At 38.2% G+C, this 24,165-nt stretch overlaps 2 protein-coding genes across 2 annotated transcripts; one reads left to right on the forward strand and one right to left on the reverse strand.

Annotated features, from left to right (window-relative positions):
- The first annotated feature begins 281 nt into the window (after nt 1-281).
- On the forward strand, nt 282-14,636 carry Oda (Ornithine decarboxylase antizyme). Its single transcript, XM_074108559.1, is given in 8 exon segments — nt 282-540; nt 6,584-6,685; nt 7,035-7,041; nt 7,043-7,139; nt 7,699-7,808; nt 9,731-9,826; nt 11,358-11,470; nt 12,145-14,636. Coding segments are annotated over 8 exon segments (702 nt in total). The 5' UTR covers nt 282-520; the 3' UTR covers nt 12,302-14,636.
- A 1,315-nt stretch (nt 14,637-15,951) lies between these two features.
- Dhfr (dihydrofolate reductase) lies at nt 15,952-22,444 on the reverse strand. The gene is made up of 4 exons (XM_074108561.1): nt 22,148-22,444; nt 20,877-21,048; nt 19,362-19,472; nt 15,952-17,442 (listed from the first exon to the last, which is right to left on the reverse strand). Exons 1-4 carry the CDS (start codon nt 22,231-22,233, stop codon nt 17,254-17,256), a joined length of 558 nt encoding a protein of 185 aa, XP_073964662.1. The 5' UTR covers nt 22,234-22,444; the 3' UTR covers nt 15,952-17,253.
- Between the last annotated feature and the right edge of the window lie 1,721 nt (nt 22,445-24,165).

Consider the following 24,165-nt stretch of genomic DNA (forward strand, 5'->3'; position numbering starts at 1 on the left):
GCAGCTGAAGAAACAAGAATCCGGCAAAACGAGAATCCGACAAAACAAATATCCGCCGAATCGGGAACTAATCATATTTAGTACGGAGAGTCCGTCCGCCCATCAGTCACACCCTTCGCCATTTTCCAACAATCCAATATTTTGGTCCGCAATCAACAAAACAGACTTACTGTTTTAGTAACAATCGGACCTCACACTAAAACTGTCTTTTGCGTCGTTGCTTTCGATCTATTTATAAGCTTGGCAAGCCCGTCTTTTATTTAGCTCCAGGCTTTATACCTCTATCAGTAGCTACTAGGAAATCATTTAATTCGGACGTCCAAACAATCCCAAAAAAATACCCAAAAAACATATAATGCTGTATCCCAGATACAGCATAAAAAAATACAGGCACATAAAGAGTCGTTATAAATATTTATAAAGCATATAAGAGAAACATTCCGTTTATTGTGATTTTAGTTTTAGTCGCGTACGAGTTTTATTTCGTGTTTGTGTATAGAAGGTTTATTTTATATGAAGAATGGTTGTGAAGGTTTACAGGTGAGATATACATTATAATCCTAATGAACTGTACAACATTATTTAATTTTATTAGCCGTAATCTAATCTGCGTTTTATTTGTCTATCGCTCCGCCGAGCTGTTTCCACTAAAGGTACACTGAGCGAGGATCGGTAAATAAAGAGTTTCTTTTGGTCAATGCGCATCTCTGTAGGACACGCTGCCTTATATTATAATTCTAAACAGCTTCTTAGAGTTCGTCCTCACAGACATCCTATTCTTTACGGCTTTTGGTTTTAACGGCACACTTTTTGTTCATCAAAGTTTCAAGGCACACCAGTAAAAAATAGCCAAGCGCGAGTCAGACTGGCGCTTAGGTTCCATCCGCCTCGCCATTCCTTCCGCTCCGTTACCATAACAACGCGTCAGTTGTTTTCGTACTATTTTCTTATTAAAGTAGCTATTCATGATTTCAATGCAGCACACCTGTGCCCTTAGTGTAAGTTTTCGGTTACAAAATACGTCTCGATCGCGTTCGCGTTAAAATCTTAATTTGTATGGAAACACGAACATCGCAAACGTTCCGCTAGAGGCGCTGTTCGTGTTTGCATACAAATTGAGATTTTAACGCAAACGCGATCGAGACGTATTTTGTAACCGAAAACTTACACTAAGGGCACTGAAAGTATACGCGGCATACCGGTTGAAAACGTCTGCTTTACGGGAACTGTTTATTGTAGGATTTGATTTAGTGGTTCTCAATCTTATAACATTTTTTTTTATTTATTTAATCATTTAAGTTATACAATAAAAAATACAATTATACTTCGCCAAACTGCAAAACAGTTTGTTGGCGAATACTACACTCCTTATTTTAGTTATATACTTCTTTAATTAGATCGTATTAAGTACTTCCAACCATGCTACAATACCACAATTAGCCATTAAAACTTAGACATTAGATGTTTATATTTTCTTCATGAAAGGCATCCATCAAACACGTACTCAATTTGTTTTTAAAAATTCCCTTGCTTACGCATTCCGTCTCATCAAACAATTTATTGAATATTCGTGGTATCAGATACCCTCTAGTTCTCTGTCCGTAATAGTTACAAGATCCAGGCTCCACATACCTTTTGCACGAAGTCACTCTGAGGCTGCGATTATACGTCCTACATATTTTAAAGTCTGGCAAAGTCTAGTAGGGTAGTAAAGTATAATGCGCCAGTTTGTTGTACCAGCAGATGTTATCACTGTGTGCTGGTTTGTTGCTTTCTGTTATCAGTAGAGATAAAACGTTGACATGACAGGAGGTAGATTTAATATCTAGCCGCTCTAGCCAGTAACAGTATATAAATTTCATGTATATGACTATTTATAATGTCTTAAACTTTCGTGATTTTCACTCATAGTCAAAACACCACGCACATGACTTATCACGCTAACACACATGTGACTATATATGACTATTTCTCAAAAAGTTGACCATTTTTCAATTTTTCAGTTGTCCACTTATTTCAAAAAAATCCTTACGCTATTTCACCACAAAAAATAAGTAATATTGTTTTTAAATATATACGAAACCTTATGGTAAAAGTGATAAAAAGTCAGATAATCTTTGTTGTTGGATCCAATTGAAAGTTTTGATGTAGTTACAAAATTACGATTTCTTCCTCACAAGATTTCGTGACGTTTTCCTGACGTCAAGAAATTTTGTATGTTTTATGATTAATAATTTCTTGACAAAACTGATTTCTTGTCAATTTCATGACGGGACAACTTTTTGAGAAATACTCATATACCTACTTTTTACACCAAATTCTATTTTATTCTAACGCATTATTCTAAATTGCTCGCACCATGTGCCGTTAATATATATTTGCAGTCCCATTAATATACCGGAAAGTTCTGAGGTAGTTTTGATCTTCTCGGTTTCTTGTTCTTGGAGTGCTGAGTCCGATTGTGAAAATTTACTGACTTTTTGCTAACTGATTTTATCGGTCATCTTATCTTTGTGCCAAATTGCAAATCAATTTAATGACTATAATTGAAATTTGACTTGCAAGATAAGACACAAGTTCTTTACATACTTACATAGCTACATACAAACATTGCAGGAAACCTACGGGTAGATGTGGGTCTGTCTTATTTTGAAACTAAGAACGGTGCGGCGATACATTTCGTTTATTTTAGATTTAAAAAGATTTTGAAAAATAAGTTACAGCAAATGTGTTACATATAATAACTGACCGTGATTGACCCCTAACTACCTGATGTTAAGTGCAGATGAGGCCAAAGGTGTATCTCACTCATAATGGTCATTTACATTCTTTTGATTTCATAAGTACCTACCTAAAGTCAAAACTGTTTATAGCGACACCAATAACGACATAACCAGATGTAACGACCAAGAAAAGTCCTAACGCGATCTTTGATGACCAGATGGCCTAGTGGTTAGAGAACCTGACTACGAAGCTTCAGGTCCCGGGTTCGATTCCCATGTCGGGGCAGAAATTTGTATGAAAAATACGAATGTTTGTTCTCGGGTCTTGGGTGTTTAATATGTATTTAAGTATGTATCTATCTATATAATTATATTTATCCGTTGCTTAGTACCCATAACACAAGCTTTGCTAAGCTTACTTTGGGACTAGGTCAATTGGTGTGAATTGTCCCGGGATATTAATTTATATTTATATACCAGATAATACTGGTTAGGCTGCGTTTTAACCAGAGATATGCGAAAAAATTAGTTTTTCATGAACCAATAGAAACGCTTCATTGACCTCGCTCGCCTCGCTCCGCTCATCTGTTTCTATTTCCACCAGAGCGGTACCAATAGTAAAAGAGAACAACTAGGTTCACTACGAACAAAAGTACATCGCGCGGCTTAAATGTGTGCGCGCCAGTTGGCGCCGGTACGCACGCACCCGCCGCACGCACACACTGATAATTTAAGGAGGATTAAGTTTTCTTTAGTCAAGGGTGCGCTGCCGTCGGTGCCGTACGTTTCGATTTCAGCTCGCTCGTCTTGCGCTCGCTTCCCGAGATGATCACCTTTTACGTTTTCGTACTTACGTATTTTTTGTATTAGGTATAGTTGTAAATTTGTAGTATATAAGTGTAGTGTGGTAGTTTCGTGCAAGGACGCTAAAAAAAATAGATACCTACCTACCCTATAATAATTAATCTAAAATAGACAGCGACAGCCCTAAGCTTCCGCGCCTGAGTAGGCAGTTAAGTCTCCTAAAGGGTCGGAGTGTGCATACTTGTTCTCGGCGGCACTGTGCAAGCTTAGGTAAATGAAACGTTTCTATTGGTTCATGAATAACACATTCCTGGCCATAAGCCTTAAGCCTTAAGCTGCCAAATATTGCTATCCCTTCGATGTTCTTATAAACGATCTCGACTTTAATAAACCGTTTTTCAATAAAAATACTAGTCAAGTCAAGATTGTTAAGCTTTTTCCTAATGCTAAAACAAACGAGGTATATCTCAACGTTTTATTATGTCACATCTAAAACCTTACCGGCTTAATGACAGACATTTACACTGAACACAAAGACTTATGATGTTGTTTATTATGAACTTTATCAAAAGAGATGATAACACATGTCACATAATTACTGATAAGCAAGTGCAGTGTTTTAGTTGTATTATTTAATAATGACTACATTTATATTGCAGTAAAAAACTTGTTGATTCGAATTTACTTATAATGTAAATATAAGTAGGTATTTTTAATAAAGCGATGGTTCTTAGACATGTTTTACCAAAGTCCAGCCATTTTTGAGATATTGAACTTTGAAGTGACAATGTCCCCCGACATTTTGTTTATTCAAGCTATTTTGCTGATTGCAATTTTTGTTGATAGTATACCTACCTACTTGAATTGTCATCCTAACCTAACTACGTAACTATGTACTATATCTTGTAATGAGTTGAATTAAAACTTGAAAAAAATATTAAAAACTTGTACTTAACTAGTTAAATACCAGCTTGTAACATGGTGAATATGAAAAAATATTAAAAACTTGTAACGAGTTATATACCAGCTTGAAACATGGTGAATAAAAGCTTGTAAAATGTTGAATGAGATCTTGTGACAGGAATAAGCTTGTACTATGTTGAATAAAAGCTTGTAAAGAATAGTAAAAACGTGGTAACAAGCTAAATATAAGCATGTGACAAGGTGCATTAAAGCTTGTAACATAATATAGAATAAAATCTTATATCTAACATGTAGAATACAAGCTTGTAGGTAACAGTTTTAATAAAAGCTTGAATTGAATATCAGGTTGTAACATGTTGAATAAAAGCTTGTAACTAGTTAATTAAAGCTTGTAACAAATTAAGTAAAAGTTAACAAGCACATGTGTGTAAGTCAAATATTGCGACTCTAATCTCAAAACCTCCCAAAGGTCGGTTTGACTTGATATTTGATATCTTTGCACTTTTAATGGAAAGGATTTAAACCATTTGCAACGTGGCCTTGCGTTACCCCTATTTTAATTAAATATTGCCCGCCCTTGTTCACAAAAGTCCGGCCTTGCATGTTCGCAGATTGTGTTTTCAAGGTTGCTTGGGGTTGGGGTACAAGTTGATTGTGTATTCACAGAGCTATAATGAACTAGGGTCTATGTTAGCTGTAGATGTACATCTCGAGGGTTCTTCGAAATGTCTTAAACTGAATCCAAAAAAAATCCAATGGTACCGAACCTGCCTACCATATTGCACTAGGACAGGGTTACTCAAAGTGGGGTACGCGAACCCCTAGGGGTTCACTATTCGACGGTAGGGGGTTCGCGACAAGGTTTACGTGACCAAAAACCACCAGGCTGCAAGACTAGGAAGATGATTAAGATTGGTTTTTGGAGTCTTTTTGTATTTTTTATTTTTAGTTTCTCCAACAGCCAATTTTATTACTTTCTTGGGGGGGGTTCGCTATCATCTAGAAACTTTAACAGGGTTACGTGGAGCCATAAGTTTGAGAAACCCTGCACTAGGATCTGTTGAGAAAGAACATAAAGCTGCACATACGAAAGCATTTTTGCCCTGGCTGAAACGCAGACGCTTTGCTTGCGCTTCAGTCTCGCCCGGTCAATAATACTTAAGATACATTTTATGTGTGTGTGTATTATCGTACATTGAAACGCAATCACATGACTAATAAAGGTACTTCCTCTTTTTGTAAAATACTGATGATGACGAAATTATAACCTAAAATAATGCTTAATTTTTTCTTCTTTAATTTTAAATTAAAAGATTACTTGATCAAAGAACAGGATACAAGTGGGTGAAGACCAATAAGTTGCACAAGCAGGTAGTTAAAATTACTTTTATTTTTTTCCATCGTGACACAAAAGTTATCCATACAAATGTATGATTGTAGGTAGTCATTTTTACGATGGCGCGTGCGCGCGCGCCGTGGTAAGAACCACAATTACAATGTCTTTAATGACTAATTTTGTCAAAATCACGCGTCTTCGTGGACTGGTACTTTGTTTGGATAGGTATTTAACTAAATGTAAATTCCCCCATTAAACTATCTAAACGTTTACATTCCTGTATTGAAAAACACTAGTCAAGTTTGCACCTATAACAATGATAGATAAGTAGAATGTATAAAGACCTTGAATGCAGATACCAAATCCGGCAGCTGAAGTTTGTTTCATCATCATCATCCCAGCCTATATACGTCCCACTGCTGGGCACAGGCCTCCTCTCAGAACAAGAGGGCTTGGGCTATAGTTCCCACGCGGGCCCAGTGCGGATTGGGAACTTCACACGCACCATTGAATTGCTTCGCAGGATTGTGCAGGTTTCCTCACGATGTTTTCCTTCACCGCAAAGCTCGTGGTAAATTTCAAATGCAATTCCGCACATGAATTTGGAAAAACTCAGCGGTGCGAGCCGGGGTTTGAACCCACGACCCTCTGCTTGAGAGGCGATAGGTCAAACCACTAGGCCACCACGGCTTTTTCCACGAAGTTTGTTTACATTTAGTTAAATATGTATCCAAACCAAGTAATAGGTATAATTTAAACTAAATCAGTTGATGATGATGATGATTATTGTTCGCAGCGGCGATGGCGCGTCGCTGAGCGCCGCCGGCAGCAAGCGGTCGGCCGTCTCGGCTTCCGACGCCGAGTGTTTCTCGCTGTGCCTGGGCGCCGGGCCTCTGTGGTGAGACCTTCACTTCTTTTAGACATCTTTCACTTCTCTGACCTTTTTCACTTTTTAAACATCTTTCACTTCTTCGAGTTCTATCACGCCTTTAGCGTATTTCACTTGTTGGACCTTTTTCACTTCTTTAAATATCTTTCACTCATTACATTTTTCCTTTTTCACTTATTAAACATATTTCACTTCTTTGACTTCTTTAATTTCTTTGACATATTTCACTTCTTTGAACTGTTATAAATAACTCTCTCACTCACTACCATATAACCAAATTTGCATGAAGGATGCTTTTAAAAAAATTCAATGTTTTTTTTTTATTTTTACTGGTGTAACGTGCTATGCCTCCCGCCAGGTGGTCCTGATGTTCCTGCGAGCGACTCCGCACCTCCCGGAGGGGTGACCGGCGGGGCCGCGAGCCCCGCCACCCCTAGCACCCCCACCCACGACGACAACAATCGTAAGTCATCATCATCATCACCAGCCCAGCCTATGTATGTCAGAAGGTGAGGGCTTGGGGCGTAGTTCCCAAGCGGGCCCAGTGCGGATTGGGAACTTCACACACACCATTGAATTGCTTCGTAGGATTGTGCAGGTTTCCTCACGATGTTTTTCTTCACCGTAAAGCTGTTTAAATAAATAATATTGATGAATGTGTGTGTTTGTAAATCTGTTTTGTTTGCTTATTACTTCATCACGTCTAAATTGCCGTACCGATTTAGATAGAATTCGGTATATAGATAGTTTGAGTCCCGGGGAAGGGCATAGGATAGTTTTTATCCCGGAAAATTGCATAGTTTCCTCGGGATAGCGATAAACGGATTCTACGCGGACGGAATTGCTGGCAACAGCCTAGTTTATTTATAATAACCTTTCTTTTTAGTTTTTATTAAAAAAAAAAAACGGGAGGAGGCAAGTAGAGCAAGAAGAGTGAAATTTTGATTTGTTCGCGACCCCTTCGCCTTGGTATGAAAAATACTGTCTCAAATAATCTAAGATCTTTGATTGTATGTTTGCAGGAGACTTGTTGAGCGCACTACTATGGGGAAGCGCATCATCTCTAAGCAGCAGCGCCGAGAGCCTGTACTCCGACCCGCATCCCGCACTGCAGACGCAGCACCAGCAAGCGGTCAGTAACACAGATATAGATTACACTAGATTACGCAAATGCATCTACTTCGCGTGTCCACCAGCAAGCGGTCAGTAACACAGATATAGATTACACTAGATTACGCAAATGCATCTACTTCGCGTGTCCACCAGCAAGCGGTCAGTAACACAGATATAGATTACACTAGATTACGCAAATGCATCTACTTCGCGTGTCCACCAGCAAGCGGTCAGTAACACAGATATAGATTACACTAGATTACGCAAATGCATCTACTTCGCGTGTCCACCAGCAAGCGGTCAGTAACAGATATAGATTACACTAGATTACGCAAATGCATCTACTTCGCGTGTCCACCAGCAAGCGGTCAGTAACACAGATATAGATTACACTAGATTACGCAAATGCATCTACTTCGCGTGTCCACCAGCAAGCGGTCAGTAACACAGATATAGATTACACTAGATTACGCAAATGCATCTACTTCGCGTGTCCACCAGCAAGCGGTAAGTAACACAGATATAGATCGATAGATAGTGAATCTATATCTGTGGTCAGTATACAGGCAGATCAGGGGGGCGTTTATTTGCGTAGCCAGGGGGGCAGGGGAGGGCAGCTGCCCCCCCTGGACATTGTATGCTTCGTAATATGTAGTATGCATTAACTTATGAAAAACCTTGCAAGCCGTGTTGTGTGAACGAGTAAACGAGCACGGGGTTTCAACCTAAAAAAATGTGACTTCCCCCTTCCTGGGCCAGAAGCTGGGTACGCCAGGGCGTTCAAGTCTTACGTAACGCAATTTTTGAAGATTTTGACTCTTTGACCCTTAAAATAATGTTCATTAAAATCACTCGGAAAAAAAGCCTACCTGAACTTTTAAGATTGTGAACAAAATACAAAAATCGTAAACTTCAATTTATCGTAATGGCTACGGAACCCTACTTTGGGCGTGTCCGACACGCTCTTGGCCGGTTTTTTTAAGTAGTGACGATATGTACCCATTTCATGTCCGTGCTCTTCTCTTGTTCACTTTGTCTAAAAAGCAGCTGGTCTTAGTAACAAGTGGTCTAAGAAAGAAGCAACTGGTCTGAGTAGCAAGAGGTCTAAGCAGTAACTGGTCGTAACCTGTTTTTGTCGTGAACTTGAAAAAAAGGTTAGAGTTGCGTCAAGGTGCGAAGCGCCTCAGCCACGCGGAATAGGAGCTCCGCTTCGCAGACTCTCGACTTTGAGTCAAAGAATTTTAGACCAGTTCCTTCTTAGACCACTTGCTTCTTAGACGAGTTGCTACTTAGACCAGCTGCTTTTTAGACGAAATGATACTAACCCGCAAATATTTGTATGATGAATACTTGAGTCTTGGATGTTTATATTAGGGTTGTAACGGAACTTCGCCTCCGCCTCCGCAATTTTTTTTGCGGAGTTTTAACGGAGGTTTATTTCTCATTTCATTATCTCGGCGCGCAGCGGGAACGCGGTCGGGGTGGGGGCGGGCGTATGTCAAATAACACACGACAGGAATCAACCATGTCTCGTTGCTTGGACGTACGAAATTGAATAAAGCATAAACTACTATATTTCCGATGGATGGATGCGAGGGGCTGAAGACAGAGTGTTGTGGCGCGCCATGGAAGAGGCCTATGTCCAGCAGTGGACTGCTGTAGGCTGGTGATGATGATGACTGGAAAAAAAATCCACATCCACTTTCACCTCCGCATCCGCGGAGGCGAAACTCGTCGCCTCCACATCCGCCTCCGCTAAGAAGGCCTCCGTTACAACTCTAGTTTATATGTATTTAAGTATATATTTATGTATGTCTATCATCCGTACCCATACACCCATAGCACCCATAGTACAAGTATGCGTAGTTTGGGGCTAGGTCAATTGGTGTAATTTGTCCCGAGATATTATTGATATTATATCGAATATAATTGCATTTGCAGGTGGTTAATAAGATCCTGGAGCGAAAAGACCGGCAACCAGTTAAGATCGACTTCAAAATCTTCCTCACCGAGAACACCATGATGCGTTGGGAAGCTGTAAGTAACAGATTGATCGCTAGTTTGATTAGTAGCCAACAGTATCAAGTTAGAATTTGATGCATTTCACGTTTTAGGTACATAATTCTTAAGATTAGGTCAATATCAAACAAGAAACGAGTCGTACGTAAACCCCGTAAGGGCACAGCAATCATATTTAATGTTGCTAGGTATTCGGTATTTTATCGAACCGTTCGTTATTTTAGCACTGTGTTCGATGTAACAAAAATACCGAAGTATGGGCGGTTCGGCATTTTTTTTTTTCTGATTAATTTTCCTCCCTAATAAACGATTCAACTGTCAGATTTTACGCAATTGACAATCGATGTTGCCGCTTCGTGGGCGTTGGAAGAGTTTTTTTTTGCTCACTGTATGGTATTTATTCGAAAAAGACCTGGCAACCCTGATCATAGTGCATGTGTAATTTTATTATTTGGGTATAAATAATTATCGATAATGAATTACACCCGACACCGACATAGTCAAGCGAATTAGCTCGTTGAAGTGGCAATGGGCAGGCCGTATAGCATGGAGAACAGACGGTCGCTGGGGCCGATAGTTCTCGAGTGGAGACCGCGGATCGGCAAGCGCAGCTTAGGACGTCCACCAACGAGATGGACGGATGACCTGGTTAAAGTCGCGGGTTCACGGTGGATGCAAGCCGCTTCCAACCGAGGCACCTGGAGGTCTATCGGGGGGAGGCATGGCCAACAGTGGACGTCCTATGGCTGATATGATGATGATGATGATAAATGAGTTACAAAATTTTGGTTTTAAACTCCTTACCTTACATAGATATTGGTAGATAAGAGAAAATTTAACCCTTAATAAGGTAGAGAGAGGCGATTTAGTCACATGCATTGATTTGGTTTTTTTTTACAATATTCATTGTAATTATTGAAAATACTATTAGCTTTAAAAATATCCTTTGCCAGGTATGTATTCGATAGCTGCTTTTGATTCTGTGGTAGTATGCTCCAATAAATGGGCCTTATTGAGGGTTAAGAGAAGAGAGAGGAGAGAGAGAAAGAATATTTCTAATGAGGTCTTTAGATACTAACGTAACTATATTATTTAACAGTAACTATTTTTATTTATTACTAGCTTTTGCCCACGGCTTCGCCCGCGTTTGATTCGGTTATCGCGCGCTGTACCCTCTCGGGAACTGTGCATTTTTCCGGGATAAAAAGTAGCCTATGTCACTCTCTGGCCCATAAACTACCTCTATCCTTCTGGGGTTTAAAGTGATAATACTAGTACATATTGTTAGTGATAGAATATATATTTTTTGAAAAAGGAATAAAGTGTAATTTTCTCTGTATCATTCAAATTAACAAAAAAATTGAACTTTATCTATGAGACATTAAGATTGAAATTTCGATGTTAATTTTTGTTGTATGGTGGGTCGCAGGAGGCTATGGCGAAAATCACGTCGATCCGTCGCTCCTTTTCGACGTGAAAGACGGACAAACATAGAAAAACACACACACTTTCGCATTTATAATATTAGTATGGATTTATTCGTGTACAGGTGGTGCAAGGTAACTCCATGTTCCTCCGCCTGCCGGGAGTGCTGCAAGCCGGCAGCAAGGAGAGCTTTATGCTGCTTCTGGACTTTGCTGAGGAGCGGCTGCACGTCGCCAAGTATGTGTTATATTATATTACAATGTTTTATTTAACAGGCCATATTTTGCTGCAATTTGTGGCCGGGAACTACGGCCGTCCTTCTTTGACACCCTACGCAAGAGCAAGATGTAAATACCGGCCATAAATTGCAGTGAAAATGTAGCCCGTATAGAAGCCCCTTTATGCTGGCAATACAGGGTGTAACATTTAGATCAGTCAGTACGGGAAAGTCTAAAACTTTGCATACGAAGATCTCGAGAAAAAATCGACTTAATATTTTCCTTATAAAATAAATTTGCACGCAATGTATCACTACTTACGTGATACTACTTTGTTTTTATTCAATACGGCGCACTTGTTGACGCGACAGCTGTCACAGAACGCTTCTCTCTCGAATCAATTTATTGTACGCATTACGTGCTGCTCGAAAAAAAAACAAAAATTAATTACGCTCTGGTAGTTAATTCTAAATTAACAATTTGTTTTTAATATCGGTTCACAGCACTTAAATCGACGCCTGGTTACAGTTTGAGGCTATACCAACAATACACCGTGTGAACACAAGCATTCCTTAAAACCACAGAAGTAGATCTTCAAAACTTCTAAGTCCGTCTGCGTCTCCTTTCCCTCTTTCAAGAGTTGATTGGCCCGGATAATTTGAAAATAATAATGTTCGATGTTTTTTTTTTCAGCTGCATCATCTGCGTGCTAAAGTCCCGGAGCGACCGCGCCACTCTCCTGCGCACTTTCATGTTCATGGGTTTCACCCTCCTGCCGCCAGCCGCGCCTCTGCTCCCCCCCGAATTAACCAACCCTGACTATATATTTCTACACTATAACATGCAGTAGGGCGACGGCTTGTAAACATCTCGAAAATTGAGCGTGTGCTCGAATGCTCGGAGCAAATGCTTATTTTAAGCGATGCTAAGCATATCACGGTTTCAGACTAATTCTCATAAAAATACTACAGAAGAGCAAAATGCTCATGATTTTGAGCAATACTAGGTTGGGTTTTTACGGTTTCGGATGAATGCACGGTAAAAAAAATGACAGAAGAGCAAATGCTCATGATTTTCAGCATTACCAGGTTAACGTGTATAGAGCCATGTTATTTTGTTATGAGGATTAAAGTTTCTATCTATCTAAATGACGGATACCAAGTATGCAAACAAACAAATGTACGCCAAGTATTTTAATTTTCTTTTTGTGCAATAAAGAGTATAAACAAACAAAGTAACACTGACAAAAGCAAATGCTCATGATTTTGAGCATAATTGACGGATGTACTACACAAAGTAACAAAATGCTCATTCTGTTTTTATCAGTAAAACCTTAAGCATAACGCTCAAATTGTTATTAGGCACAGTATTTAAAAAAAATCTAAACGCTCAAGAGATGTTTACCTGCTCAAACCCTTTAAGCTCGAATGGTTTCAGATCGATAATTGCTAGAGTGATAAAGTAGAAGCATAGTCTGCCTTATTATTTTGCTATCTTATTAAAGGGATGACTAGTTACCATTAACAACCAACTAAAAAGCAGTGACCAAAACATTTCTGTTCATTGCGCGGCGGAACAATCTTTAGACTGAGATTAATCAATATGACAAGCAATGTATTACAACCACGCCGAATACTCGTAACGATAGTACGATCGCGTAAGGAGGTTCTTCGAAATATCAAAGCTGGAAATTCGAAAATCGAAGTTCGTATCGTACTATTAGTGTCAGTGGGAAGGCATGATTTGCACTTGGTAGCATAGGGCCTGGTTACGAACCAAGAAGCTTTATCTGAGTTATAAGGTGAGAAAACCGCTCTCAATATTTGGCTACGGGGCAGAATCGCTTCCCATTTCGAAGCTGGTTACAAATAGTTACGAAATTGGACAAAAGTGCGCTCAGAGACGTTGTATTAATATTTGAATCCAATTGGAACGATACGAATTAAAGACGTTGAGTTAAATGTCAATTCGTAATAAGCGTCTATGAGTGTGGCAATTATGGTTGGTAATGGTTTAACAGGTTCAAGGGTGTTTAAAAGTAGCTTCCAAAGGGGATGTTTATTTTGAGGTAGCTTATGCCAGCACTAAACGCATGCTAGTGACACTGTCTCTTTCTAACACCTCTGGATTAGGTTTCATCTAACGCTAGGCAGCAGTGCTTCTGTCGTGTGAAGGCACAAGAGGTATTTTCGCTTTATTCCATCTACAAAAGAGGATTTTAGAGAGATGGTGTGACTTGTTTGTTGGTTTAGTGCTTTTAGAGCAACATTTTTTCTATCGGCACATCGACACCACTGCTTGCTAGAATTAAAATGCGTCAACAAGTCTTATATTAGTATATAGATTTAAGTGTATTTTTCATCGGTTTTGCTCGATTACTTGATCCCATTTTTTTAAGTATTGACATCTGTTACTTAAAATTGCTTTTTTTATTAAATCAGTATTGCACAAGTAATGGAGTAAAGTTGTGTATTGATTTCTACAAAATCAGGTTTGATTATTTGATGATAAAAACTTCTTTTTTTTTTCAAAGCTGATCGCGTAGAATGTTATTTCTTGATTAACTATTATTATAATATCGAGTATGTATGTCGTCGTGTATTATTCACCCCATCCGGGGATAGTGCGAAAAAAAAAAGCAAAAAAAAAAAAAAAAAAAAAATATAAAAACCAAAAAAAAATGTTTGTAAAAATATTTCGATCTCCATTTCACGGGATTTTGTACACTTTCTGTTTGAAACACCCAAACACTTGCAGTATCGAAATAAAAAAAAACTTTCTTTCACTTTTTTTCGGCTGCGATTTAGCAAAATTTACTTTCCACAAATAACTTTTGCTATTTAGTAGTTATTATTAATATAAAATAATTAGTATAATATAAGTGGTTTATGTTTAATTCCTGTATTTAGTATAACGATTGTTTCTGGCCATTTCGAGCATACATTTAGCACTTGAGCAATTTACTACTGCTCATTTTGAGCTTCCACACCAACTATGCTCGAATTAAATACGCTCGATTGGCAAGATTTAGTTTTTAATTTCACGGCGTGCCCCAAAATTTCAGTATTTCACCAAAAGTATTATTCAACCTTTCTTTGTTCATGAGTGAAAAGGAGCACGTCGTGTGTAGTTAACTGTAAGTTTAAATGTATTAATTGATAAACGATTAAAGTTAATCTTAATCATTGCGCGTTTTATTTTGCTGCTCTGAAAGTGCGACTCTTGATGCTTCATAGAATGAACTTAATCTAAGGCACACAAACGTATAATAGAAATATTAAAAAGGAAAGTAATTATACAACACAAAAAAAATAGGAGCCACGTGAGTTTCATTGGTAAATAGTACATTGTACAACAAGAGCATAAAATGAGCCATTTTACCCGAGACGGTACGTAATTCGGCCGGTCAAATTTTGTGCCGCTGAGTATTGAAGATTAAATTAAGAATGCCTCAGGGTCTATAATTATAACCTTAGCCTATAGTCTCTTAGCCAGACAGTGGAGAAAAAGGGTAAATAGGGTAACTTCAGACGCCCAAAGGATAAACCACAAAGGAATAGAAGCCCCGCTGTGTGCAGCTCCGTCGATTTCGCAGACAAAGAGAAATTCCTCAATCCTGGATTATACATCAATAAGCCACATTGTCATTTTTCTTTTATTGTTTCTGCCGACGGCACCAGATGGCCTAGTGGTTAGAGAACCTGACTACGAAGCTTGAGGTCCCGGGTTCGATTCCCGTGTCGGGGCAGATATTTGTATGAAGACTACAAATGTTTGTTCTCGGGTCTTGGGTGTTTAATATGTATTTAACTATGTGTCTATTTATGTAATTATATTTATCCGTTGCTTAGTACCCGTAACACAAGCTTTGCTAAGCTTACTTTGGGACTATGTCAATTGGTGTGAAGTGCCCCGTGATATTTATTTATTTATATTTACCTATTGTTGTTATGTTGTTGTTGTGGTGCACAGTCAAAGGCAATTGAACAAATCTGAAATTGTGTGGGATCTCTTCGGACACCACTTTTCGTGTCACAGGATATTTTATATTTATGTTTTTGTTGGGATTGGTACATCATGTCACAAAACAAGTTCATGGAATGCAAAAATAGCTTTATTAAATTGCTTAATCTATAAACCTTGTACAAAATGCTTTCAATACAATTTTTTTAAAATCAGCGTAGCATATTATAGTAGATGATCGTTTACATTGATGTACAATATAAAACCGGCCAAGAGCGTGTCGGACACGCCCAAAATAGGGTTCCGTAGCCATTACGAAAAAATTAAGTAATATTTTTTCAAATTCAAATTGAAAGTTTGATACACTTACTATTTTTCCACCCACCGGTTTAGATTTTAGAGGGGGGACGCTCGATTTTAATGAAAATTTGCATTTTAAAGTTTAATATTTCGCAAACAAATCACTGAATCGAAAATCTTCTTGGCAAACTCACACAGGGTTGGATGAGAAAAAAAAATCACCCCCACTTTACGTCTATGGGAGGTACCCTAAAAATTTTTTTTTTTCAATTTTTTATTGTACTATTTTGTCGGCATAGTTTACATATATATCCGTGCAAAATTACAGCTTTCTAGCATTGATAGTCCCTGAGCAAAGCCGCGGACGGACAGACAGACAGACATGGCGAAACTATAAGGGTTCCGTTTTTGTCATTTTGGTTCGGAACCCTAAAAAGATGCCCTTAGGGCCTACGCTAGACAGCGCGGGTGCAGTACAATTCTATGCATACTATTTGTTTAATAGGCTTGCACCCGCTCCAGCGTAGGCCCTTAGAGCTTTTGAACAGCGCATTTTTATTAAAACGCCATCGACGCGCGTTTTTGAAACGCGCAAGGCTTATCAACCAAGATAACAGCCTAGCTGATATTCTGGCCGCAACCACCAAAACCACATATCGGCAGTATGACAGAGCGATAACTATATAGTAGAAATAACAGCAAAAAATAGGACTTCTTACAATGTATGTTTCAATAAAAAAAAAATATATATAAAATGTTCACGCAACATTTTTACACTTCAGAACTAGTTGAATATCAAAAAACCGGCCAAGAGCGTGTCGGAAACGCCCAAAATAGGGTTCCGTAGCCATTACGAAAAAATTAAGTAATATTTTTCTAAGGATTTCGTATTTTATACGGAATCTTCCAAGTTTAGGTATATTTTATACCTTAGGCTGCTATTTACTCATAAACTACTAATAATTCTCAAGCCAACGATACCCCACACTACAAGGTTGGATGAGAAAAAAAAATCACGTCTATGGGAGGTACTCTAAAAAAATTGTTTTTGATTTTTTTATTAAACCATTTTGTCGACATGGTTTACATACCTATATATCCGTGCAAAATTACAGCTTTCTAACATTGATAGTCCCTGAGCAAAGCCGCGGACGGACAGACAGACAACAGACATGGCGAAACTATAAGGATTCCGTTTTTGCCATTTTGGCTACGGAACCCTAAAAAGAGATTAAATAATTGAAAAATTGATAATTTTATTGTTGTAGTAAATTATCGTACTTTTTTCCATATTACATATTTTTAGTGTCCACTTTATGCAGGGGAAATGACCTCTTTACATCTAAACATCTTTACAACTTCACCATTATTAGGAACATTATTACCACCACTCAAATTTCTATATATTTTTATTATTTTTTATACAAAAATATTAATCGAAGTTTAATAAAAGTCTTATCCATCTTATGCTTTCGTCACCATATTGCATCCATCATCCGCCCTTTAGTCATAACTTATGTACGGGGAACAAGGGTAAAATTACAACCGCTTATAAACCCTAAAGTAATAGCTGATGTCCCCTTCTACCTGCCTTTCCTCCGGTACTTCTTCTTCATCCACTAGATGGAACTGTTGCTTGTCGATGTTGGGGAAAAAAGTGTCGCAGTTGAAAGACTTCTGAATCTCCGTCAGGTATATTTTACCGCAGTTAGGATGGGCCATTGCAGCCTGCAAGGAAACGTTACATTAGTGAGGCAAAAGAATAGAAAAACTCTATTGTATAGCTGTGTAGTGTAGTGTACGGTTGTACCTTGTTTTGCCTAATTATTTAGCACTAGCTTTTGCCCGCGGGGAATTCGGTTATCGCATGCTGTTCCCTCGGGAACTGCAGGGCTACTACGAAACTCGAAGTTCGTATCGTACCGTCTCGCTATCGTATTAAATAGTATAAGTGTCAGAGGGACCGCACGACACGCACTTCGAGTTTCGAGTTTCGTAGTAGCCCTGCTGTGCATTTTTTCGGGATAAAATATAGCCTATGTCACTCTGGCTCATAAACTATCTCTACGCCAAAAATCACGTCGATCCGTCCCTCCGTTTCGACATGAAAGACGGACAAACACACACACTTTCGAATTTATAATATTAAGTATGGATAATTATTCACTTTGTCTAATTTTTATTTTAGTAAAAGTCGTTTTGTATAATCCTTATTTCAAATAATTTTGGTTCGAATAATGTTTGATTGACATAATTATTTTTCGTCTAACAAAATTTCAGTATGCGGAATCGAGCTTAATTGGGCCAATCAACTATTTACCGACACTTTGGGCGTCACCTGCGTTACCAAAATTGTCTCTGGCGTTACCAAAAAATCGTATTTCCAACAGGATCTTTCACAGTTTAATAGGTTGAACTTACGTAGGATGGCATGTATTCATGTACACCATCTATTAAATTATAGATAAAACGTGTTTACTTGCAAAAATCTGCAATTGTTTGAAAAATGTCGCGGACAGATTAGTGTCGGTAAAAAAGTTGATTGGCTCAATTAACTAGTTCTGAAGGTGCAATGGGCTCTTCTTAATTTTACTACCTATGCGAACGAACACGCGGGCAAAAGCTAGTTTAAAATAAAGTAACCAGACATAAATTGAAAGTTATTTTTGACTTATTAAAAAAACTTGTTATTAAGATCGGTTTTTGGAGTCTTTTTGTATTTTTTATTTCAACTCCAAATTTGTTACTTTTACGGTCATCCCGTGAAATACAACGAAAATACAAAATGAAACATGATGATGCACAGAAAAAAAAAACAGAAAAAGAGACCAGCGCTGGGAATCAAACCCAGGTCCTCAGCATTCCGTGCTGCGTGCCATACTCTACACCACCACTGGACAGTGATCCCAACGCTGGTCTCTTTCTGGGTTTGTATTTTCGTTGAAACTTGTTATTGTTTTACTTCGCTTCATCTAAGTGCTAGTCTTGATAAACTTTGACACTTGGTAATATCGTTTGTTTGACACTTTGGTATCGTTTATCATTTCACTTGTTATTAAATTAGTAAAACAGAAATACTTCAATTTTAAACTTGAATGAGATATGCCAATCCTGAGGAATAAGCTAGTGTGCTAATATTATAATTAGTCCATTTTAGTTACATTATCAGAAAATATTGTAGGTTAAATAAAAAATAATAAAGATATACCTAGGTATAGTTATAGTTGAAAAACTTTAGTAAATGACCTGTTGTATGTAGTAGTGCTCAGAATTAATATTATGAAGCTTAAAACATTTTTAATATAATACGAATACAAAAACTGAAAAACGCCGCTCCCACCCCCGCCGCATATTCTTTTAACTTTATCATCATCATCTCAGCCATTAGACGCGCTATGATGGACATCCTAGAAAAAACGCTAGCTAGCACAACCGGTCAAGCGCTGTGCTTTCTGTGTTAACCTTTTCGCCGCCACGTCAAATGAACCTTAACACAATTGAACGAAGGTTGCTTTTTCATTGAAGTAATGGACGTATATTTGGCGTGGAACCTGCGGTGCGTTATATGAGTCGTTGGCGTCGAAAAGGTTAAGACAATATTTGTAAATACCTATATTCATATATGTGTAGAACCCAATTATAGGTACCTGATATATGTGAGAACCTCCAATCACCCAGGTGCTTTCAACATCCTCCCTTCCGTCTATATATTTGATTGCCTCGTCTAATCCTGGCACCACAACCACACCTTCAGGAACCTGAAAGTATGCCATCATCATCAACCCAGCCTGTATACGTCCCACTGCTGGGCACAGGCCTCCTCTCAGAACGAGAAGGTTTGGGCCATAGTTCGTAGCTGAGTAGACAATCTCGCTTTACACCACGATCAAGGCCAATCAAGGGGTTTGTGGTATGTTCGTGTGTATCACAGATATAGATTACACTAGATTACGCAAATGTATCTACTTCGCGTGTCCGAACCCCGACCAAACGTCGGGGTTGGCCCCATACTGACTAATCATGACTAGTGACTATGACTCGAGCCCCACGGCGCGGGCGGGCGACGCATTTGAATCGATTTTGCGCGGACATCGGGCTCTTGAGACGTCACAGTAGATATAAAAAAGTGACACGGTTGGTTTTCATACAGATTGAGGTGTTTGCGTTATCTAATGTAATCTATATCTGTGGTGTCTGATCACGTGACCCCATTTTGAATGTGATTTTGAATTTCCCGCGACTCAAAAAAGTAGCGTCAAGTCGCCGCGTCGAGCAGCAGCGACAAGATGGCTACTTGCAGGAATCCTCTTGGTCTTGGAAGCGGATGTCTTGGTACAAACAAAAGAAATTGATGAAAAAAAAACAGTGTTTTAGCCGAAATTGAAGAGGTTTTTTTTCATCGATAAAACTCAACATTTTCGGCTTTATCGATATATGTCACGTGACCAGATTTGACGCTGGAAACGAGCGTCGAGCGATTTCATGTGGCCGCGCCTTGAGATTACTAATATTCAGAGAGCGGAATTTTCGCGACATTTTTTGACCTGTCATAGTGACTTCTCACTTATCGACTCTGCCTAAATGATGTCGACTTTAAATTAGATTGTCTAAAACTTATCACGTTATGTAGAGCGTTCTTTTTCTGCATACAAATTAGATATTTGACTGTAAAAGAAGTAGTTTAAAATCGGAAAATATTAAAAAAAACACGTATTTCTTTTATAGAGACATTAATGGAACAGTTGTTAAGCCCAGTGGTTATTAGTTCAAGATTTTATCCCTATCCCGTGGGAATATCGGGATAAAAAGTAGCCTATGTGTTATTCCAGATGTCCAGCTATCTGCATACCAAATTTCATGACTAAGCTCAGCGGTTGTTATTTAGAGATTTTATCCCTATCCCGTGGGAATATCGGGATAAAAAGTATCCTATGTTTTAATCCAGGTTATAAACTAACTTTTTGCCAAATTTCATCCAAATCCGCCCAGCCGTTCAGCGTGAAGAAGTAACAAACATACTCACTCACAAACTTTCACATTTATAATATTAGTAGGATGTGTAAGTATTATTTTTAAAACTTACAACATCCACATATTTTTTTCCGTTTACAAAAACTTTACACACATACTAACTTTCCCTTTTATAATGTTAATAGGATTACCGTCTCCTTTACTTTCTCCACATGTCTAGTCATTACAATGTTCAGTCTGTCCTTAAGTGGCCTGTATTTCAAAGGGATACAGTCCCACGTTATTCTGCCCATAATGACAGCATTGACTTTAGAGGGAGAAGACACCTTTGTGGTCATCGTTGTGAAGTATGCCATCTCTTTCCTGTGAAATTTTAAATTAATTAGATTTGCTACAAGGTTTTTTTTTGCATAAAACTGACCATGATTCACCCCTATCGCACCTGATGTTAAGTGCAGATGAGGCCAAAGGTATATCTCACTGGTTCAGTAACAGCCTATTCACTCTAGCCTTTAAGAGCCTTAGATTATATTTATCTGGAAATACAGACGGGAGCGAATTCCATTCCTTAGCAGTTCCCATATTGAAAGATGAAGCAAACCGCTTCATGCGGGCTAACGGAACACTAACTGCATAAGGGTGAAGACGCTCCCCCCGCCCGGAAGTCCGTTGGCAAAATGGAGATGGGGATTTAAAAAGAAGGGATGTCCAAGAGACAACGGTGTCAGAGTTTCTTATAAAAAGCAGTAATAATATATGCTCCTAACGTGCTTAGGAGATAGTCTTGAAAATAATGAGCTTGTAACTATAACAAAAGGGTGAAGCCCAAAAAGTAGCACACCTTAACACAGGTACCTAAAATTACGCACAACTAAAGTATAGAACCATCTTCCTCGGACAGTGTTTCCGAAGCAGTACAACTAAGGGATCTTTAAAAAATTAGCTTTTCAGTCTCTTAAAGGGCCGGCAACGCACCTGTGACACCCCTTGCATTGACAGGTGTCCATGGGCGGCGGTAATTGTTTCCCATCAGGTGAGCCACATGCTCGTTTTCCCCCTCTTATATAAATAATAAAAAAAATATCCAAACAAATGTATGATTAATATTCATGTCACAATGGAAAAAATTAAAAGTCATTTTTACTAATTGCTAACGCAGCTTAACAGGTGTGCAACTTTTTGGTCTTCACCCAAAAATGTATGTTTGATGAATCATAAACATAGAAACTCATGGTTTTAAAGAGTTGTCCAGGGGACGTAACCATGGCAATGAGCTACGAGAAAAAGTTGATGCTTTTTTATAAATTTTATAAAAAAAAAGATCGATTCAGTTCAAGTATCGATACTTTAGCAAAAGTACTAAACTTAAATTATGTTAACGTTTTATCCTTATAATGTCAAGTGTCCCGTGATATTTATTTATTTTCTATTTATTAATGAATGAATTATAAATCAATCTTACTTCAATCTCCACGGCAAGGTTCCTTTAGCTCCAATGCCCATATTCTCGCACGCCGCGGCAATTAAATTTAATTTTACTTGCGACATGATTTAAAAACACTGATCAAAAAAACTAATATTATATATTACTTTAGCTATACTGTTACTATGTTGGTGATAGTTTGATCTACTTCTTTGTATTGTTTCTTAGTTAGTTGAGTTATTGTTATTTATACGCTACAGAAAATTATACCGTATAAAAGTTAAAAATTAAGACATTAAAAAACGTGCGTTTTCGGCAAAATAGCGCTAATATTGACATGACTGACACATAACTGACACTCGCTTCGCTCGTTTTTTTTAGTTTGATATTGACATTTGATCAGTGCTGCCAGTAAAATAATTATAAAAATCTTATATATGTAACATCGGAAAATAAGAGACATTTCCTGAACCTACATTTTCCAATAACTACCTAGCTAAGAATCTTTACTAAAAAATTTAATTGATGAATAAAATAAAATAATTCTTGAAAAAGAAAAAAGAGAAACTCCAGAAAAACATGATTTCTGTTCTTAAAATTATAAATTTTAGTATTATTTATATTTTTCACCTATTTTGTTGCTAATATTTTCATTATTATTAACGCACTGACTATTTTCCTGTTTGGTGAAAAACCGATTCCTGTCATAATAATAAAAACTTGAATCTCCGAATTTACGAATTAAATTGCAACAAAAATTATAACTGTCAAACTAGCATTTGACGTATGCGGTCCGATTTCATCGTTTTAATTTTTTACTTGATTACAACATGGCTTAAATTCACATTTGCCTTAAGTAGTCCAGCTATTCGACAAAAGATGGCGTCACCCCAATTAAAATTAACAGAGTAGGCATTTCATTTTTAGACCGACAACTTCAAAAAAACAGGAGGTATTCGACTGCATGTATTTTTACGAATATAAACCCTGTGAAAAATTCACAATTTCCACACGCGTGTCAAATCGAAGTTTGAATAATTTGTCGCCGTGGCGTGGCGCAAGTATAGGTACATATTTCATTTTTATAATTCTTTTTTTCAACCGAGAAAAAGAATTACAAAATTTCACAAGAATCGATTGAGAAATAAAACATCTACAGGAGATAATTTTAACCAAGCTTGGGCACGCTGGGGATGCGCTGCCAGCGCTGGAGTAGGCTAGTTTTTAGAACCTAGTGTTTTTCTAGTGAAACCATGGTAAAGGCTAGTACCTATAATACACGTATATTATTATGTGTAACAAAATCCGTAGCGTGCAGAGGCGGGGTCGAAGCATTTAGCGCCACTCGCTAATTTCCGCCGGGACTCTGAGGTAATCAATTTAGCCGGCGACTGCCTAAAATAACGCATTGGATACGAAAAAGCCCTGAATAGGGGCACTTCGCGTTATCATTAGGTACGAGACAATTTTTTTTTTTATAAAAGTTTTATTTAAGGGCGCATCCACACCGCGTGTTTTTTCAGGCGCAGGACGACGCGCGTTATCTGCGTCAATTTTTTAAAAAGCCTAAAAATAAGCCTTTTTAAAAATAAGTTAAATTTAAATAGTTTTGCAGGTGGTAGGACCTTGTGCGAGGTACGGGTTGCTACCACCATCTTGCTCGCTAATCCTGCCGTGAAGCAGCAGTACTTGCACTGTTGTGTTTCGGCGTGGAGAGTAAGACAGCCGGTGAAATTACTGGCACTTGAGGTATCCCATCTTAGGCCTCTAGGTTGGCAACGCATCTGCAATACCCCTGGTGTTGCAGATGTTTATGGACGGTGGTGATCTCTTACCATCAGGCGACCCACTTGCTCGTTTGCCATCAAGTCGAATAAAATAAAAAGTTGTTTGCGTAAACTATAACTTGGAATGTTAATGTAAGTACGCACCTAGGTTCAAATTCAATTTGAATTTTAACCTAGGTACGTACTTAGCTATGAATCGTGATCGTTTATAGACGAGCGAGCATTACCTACTTAGCTTTGATGAGAAACATTGGTCACCACGGTCTTCTT

Source organism: Choristoneura fumiferana, chromosome 27, assembly GCF_025370935.1.
Source record: "Choristoneura fumiferana chromosome 27, NRCan_CFum_1, whole genome shotgun sequence".
Classification (NCBI taxonomy): Eukaryota; Metazoa; Arthropoda; class Insecta; order Lepidoptera; family Tortricidae; genus Choristoneura; species Choristoneura fumiferana.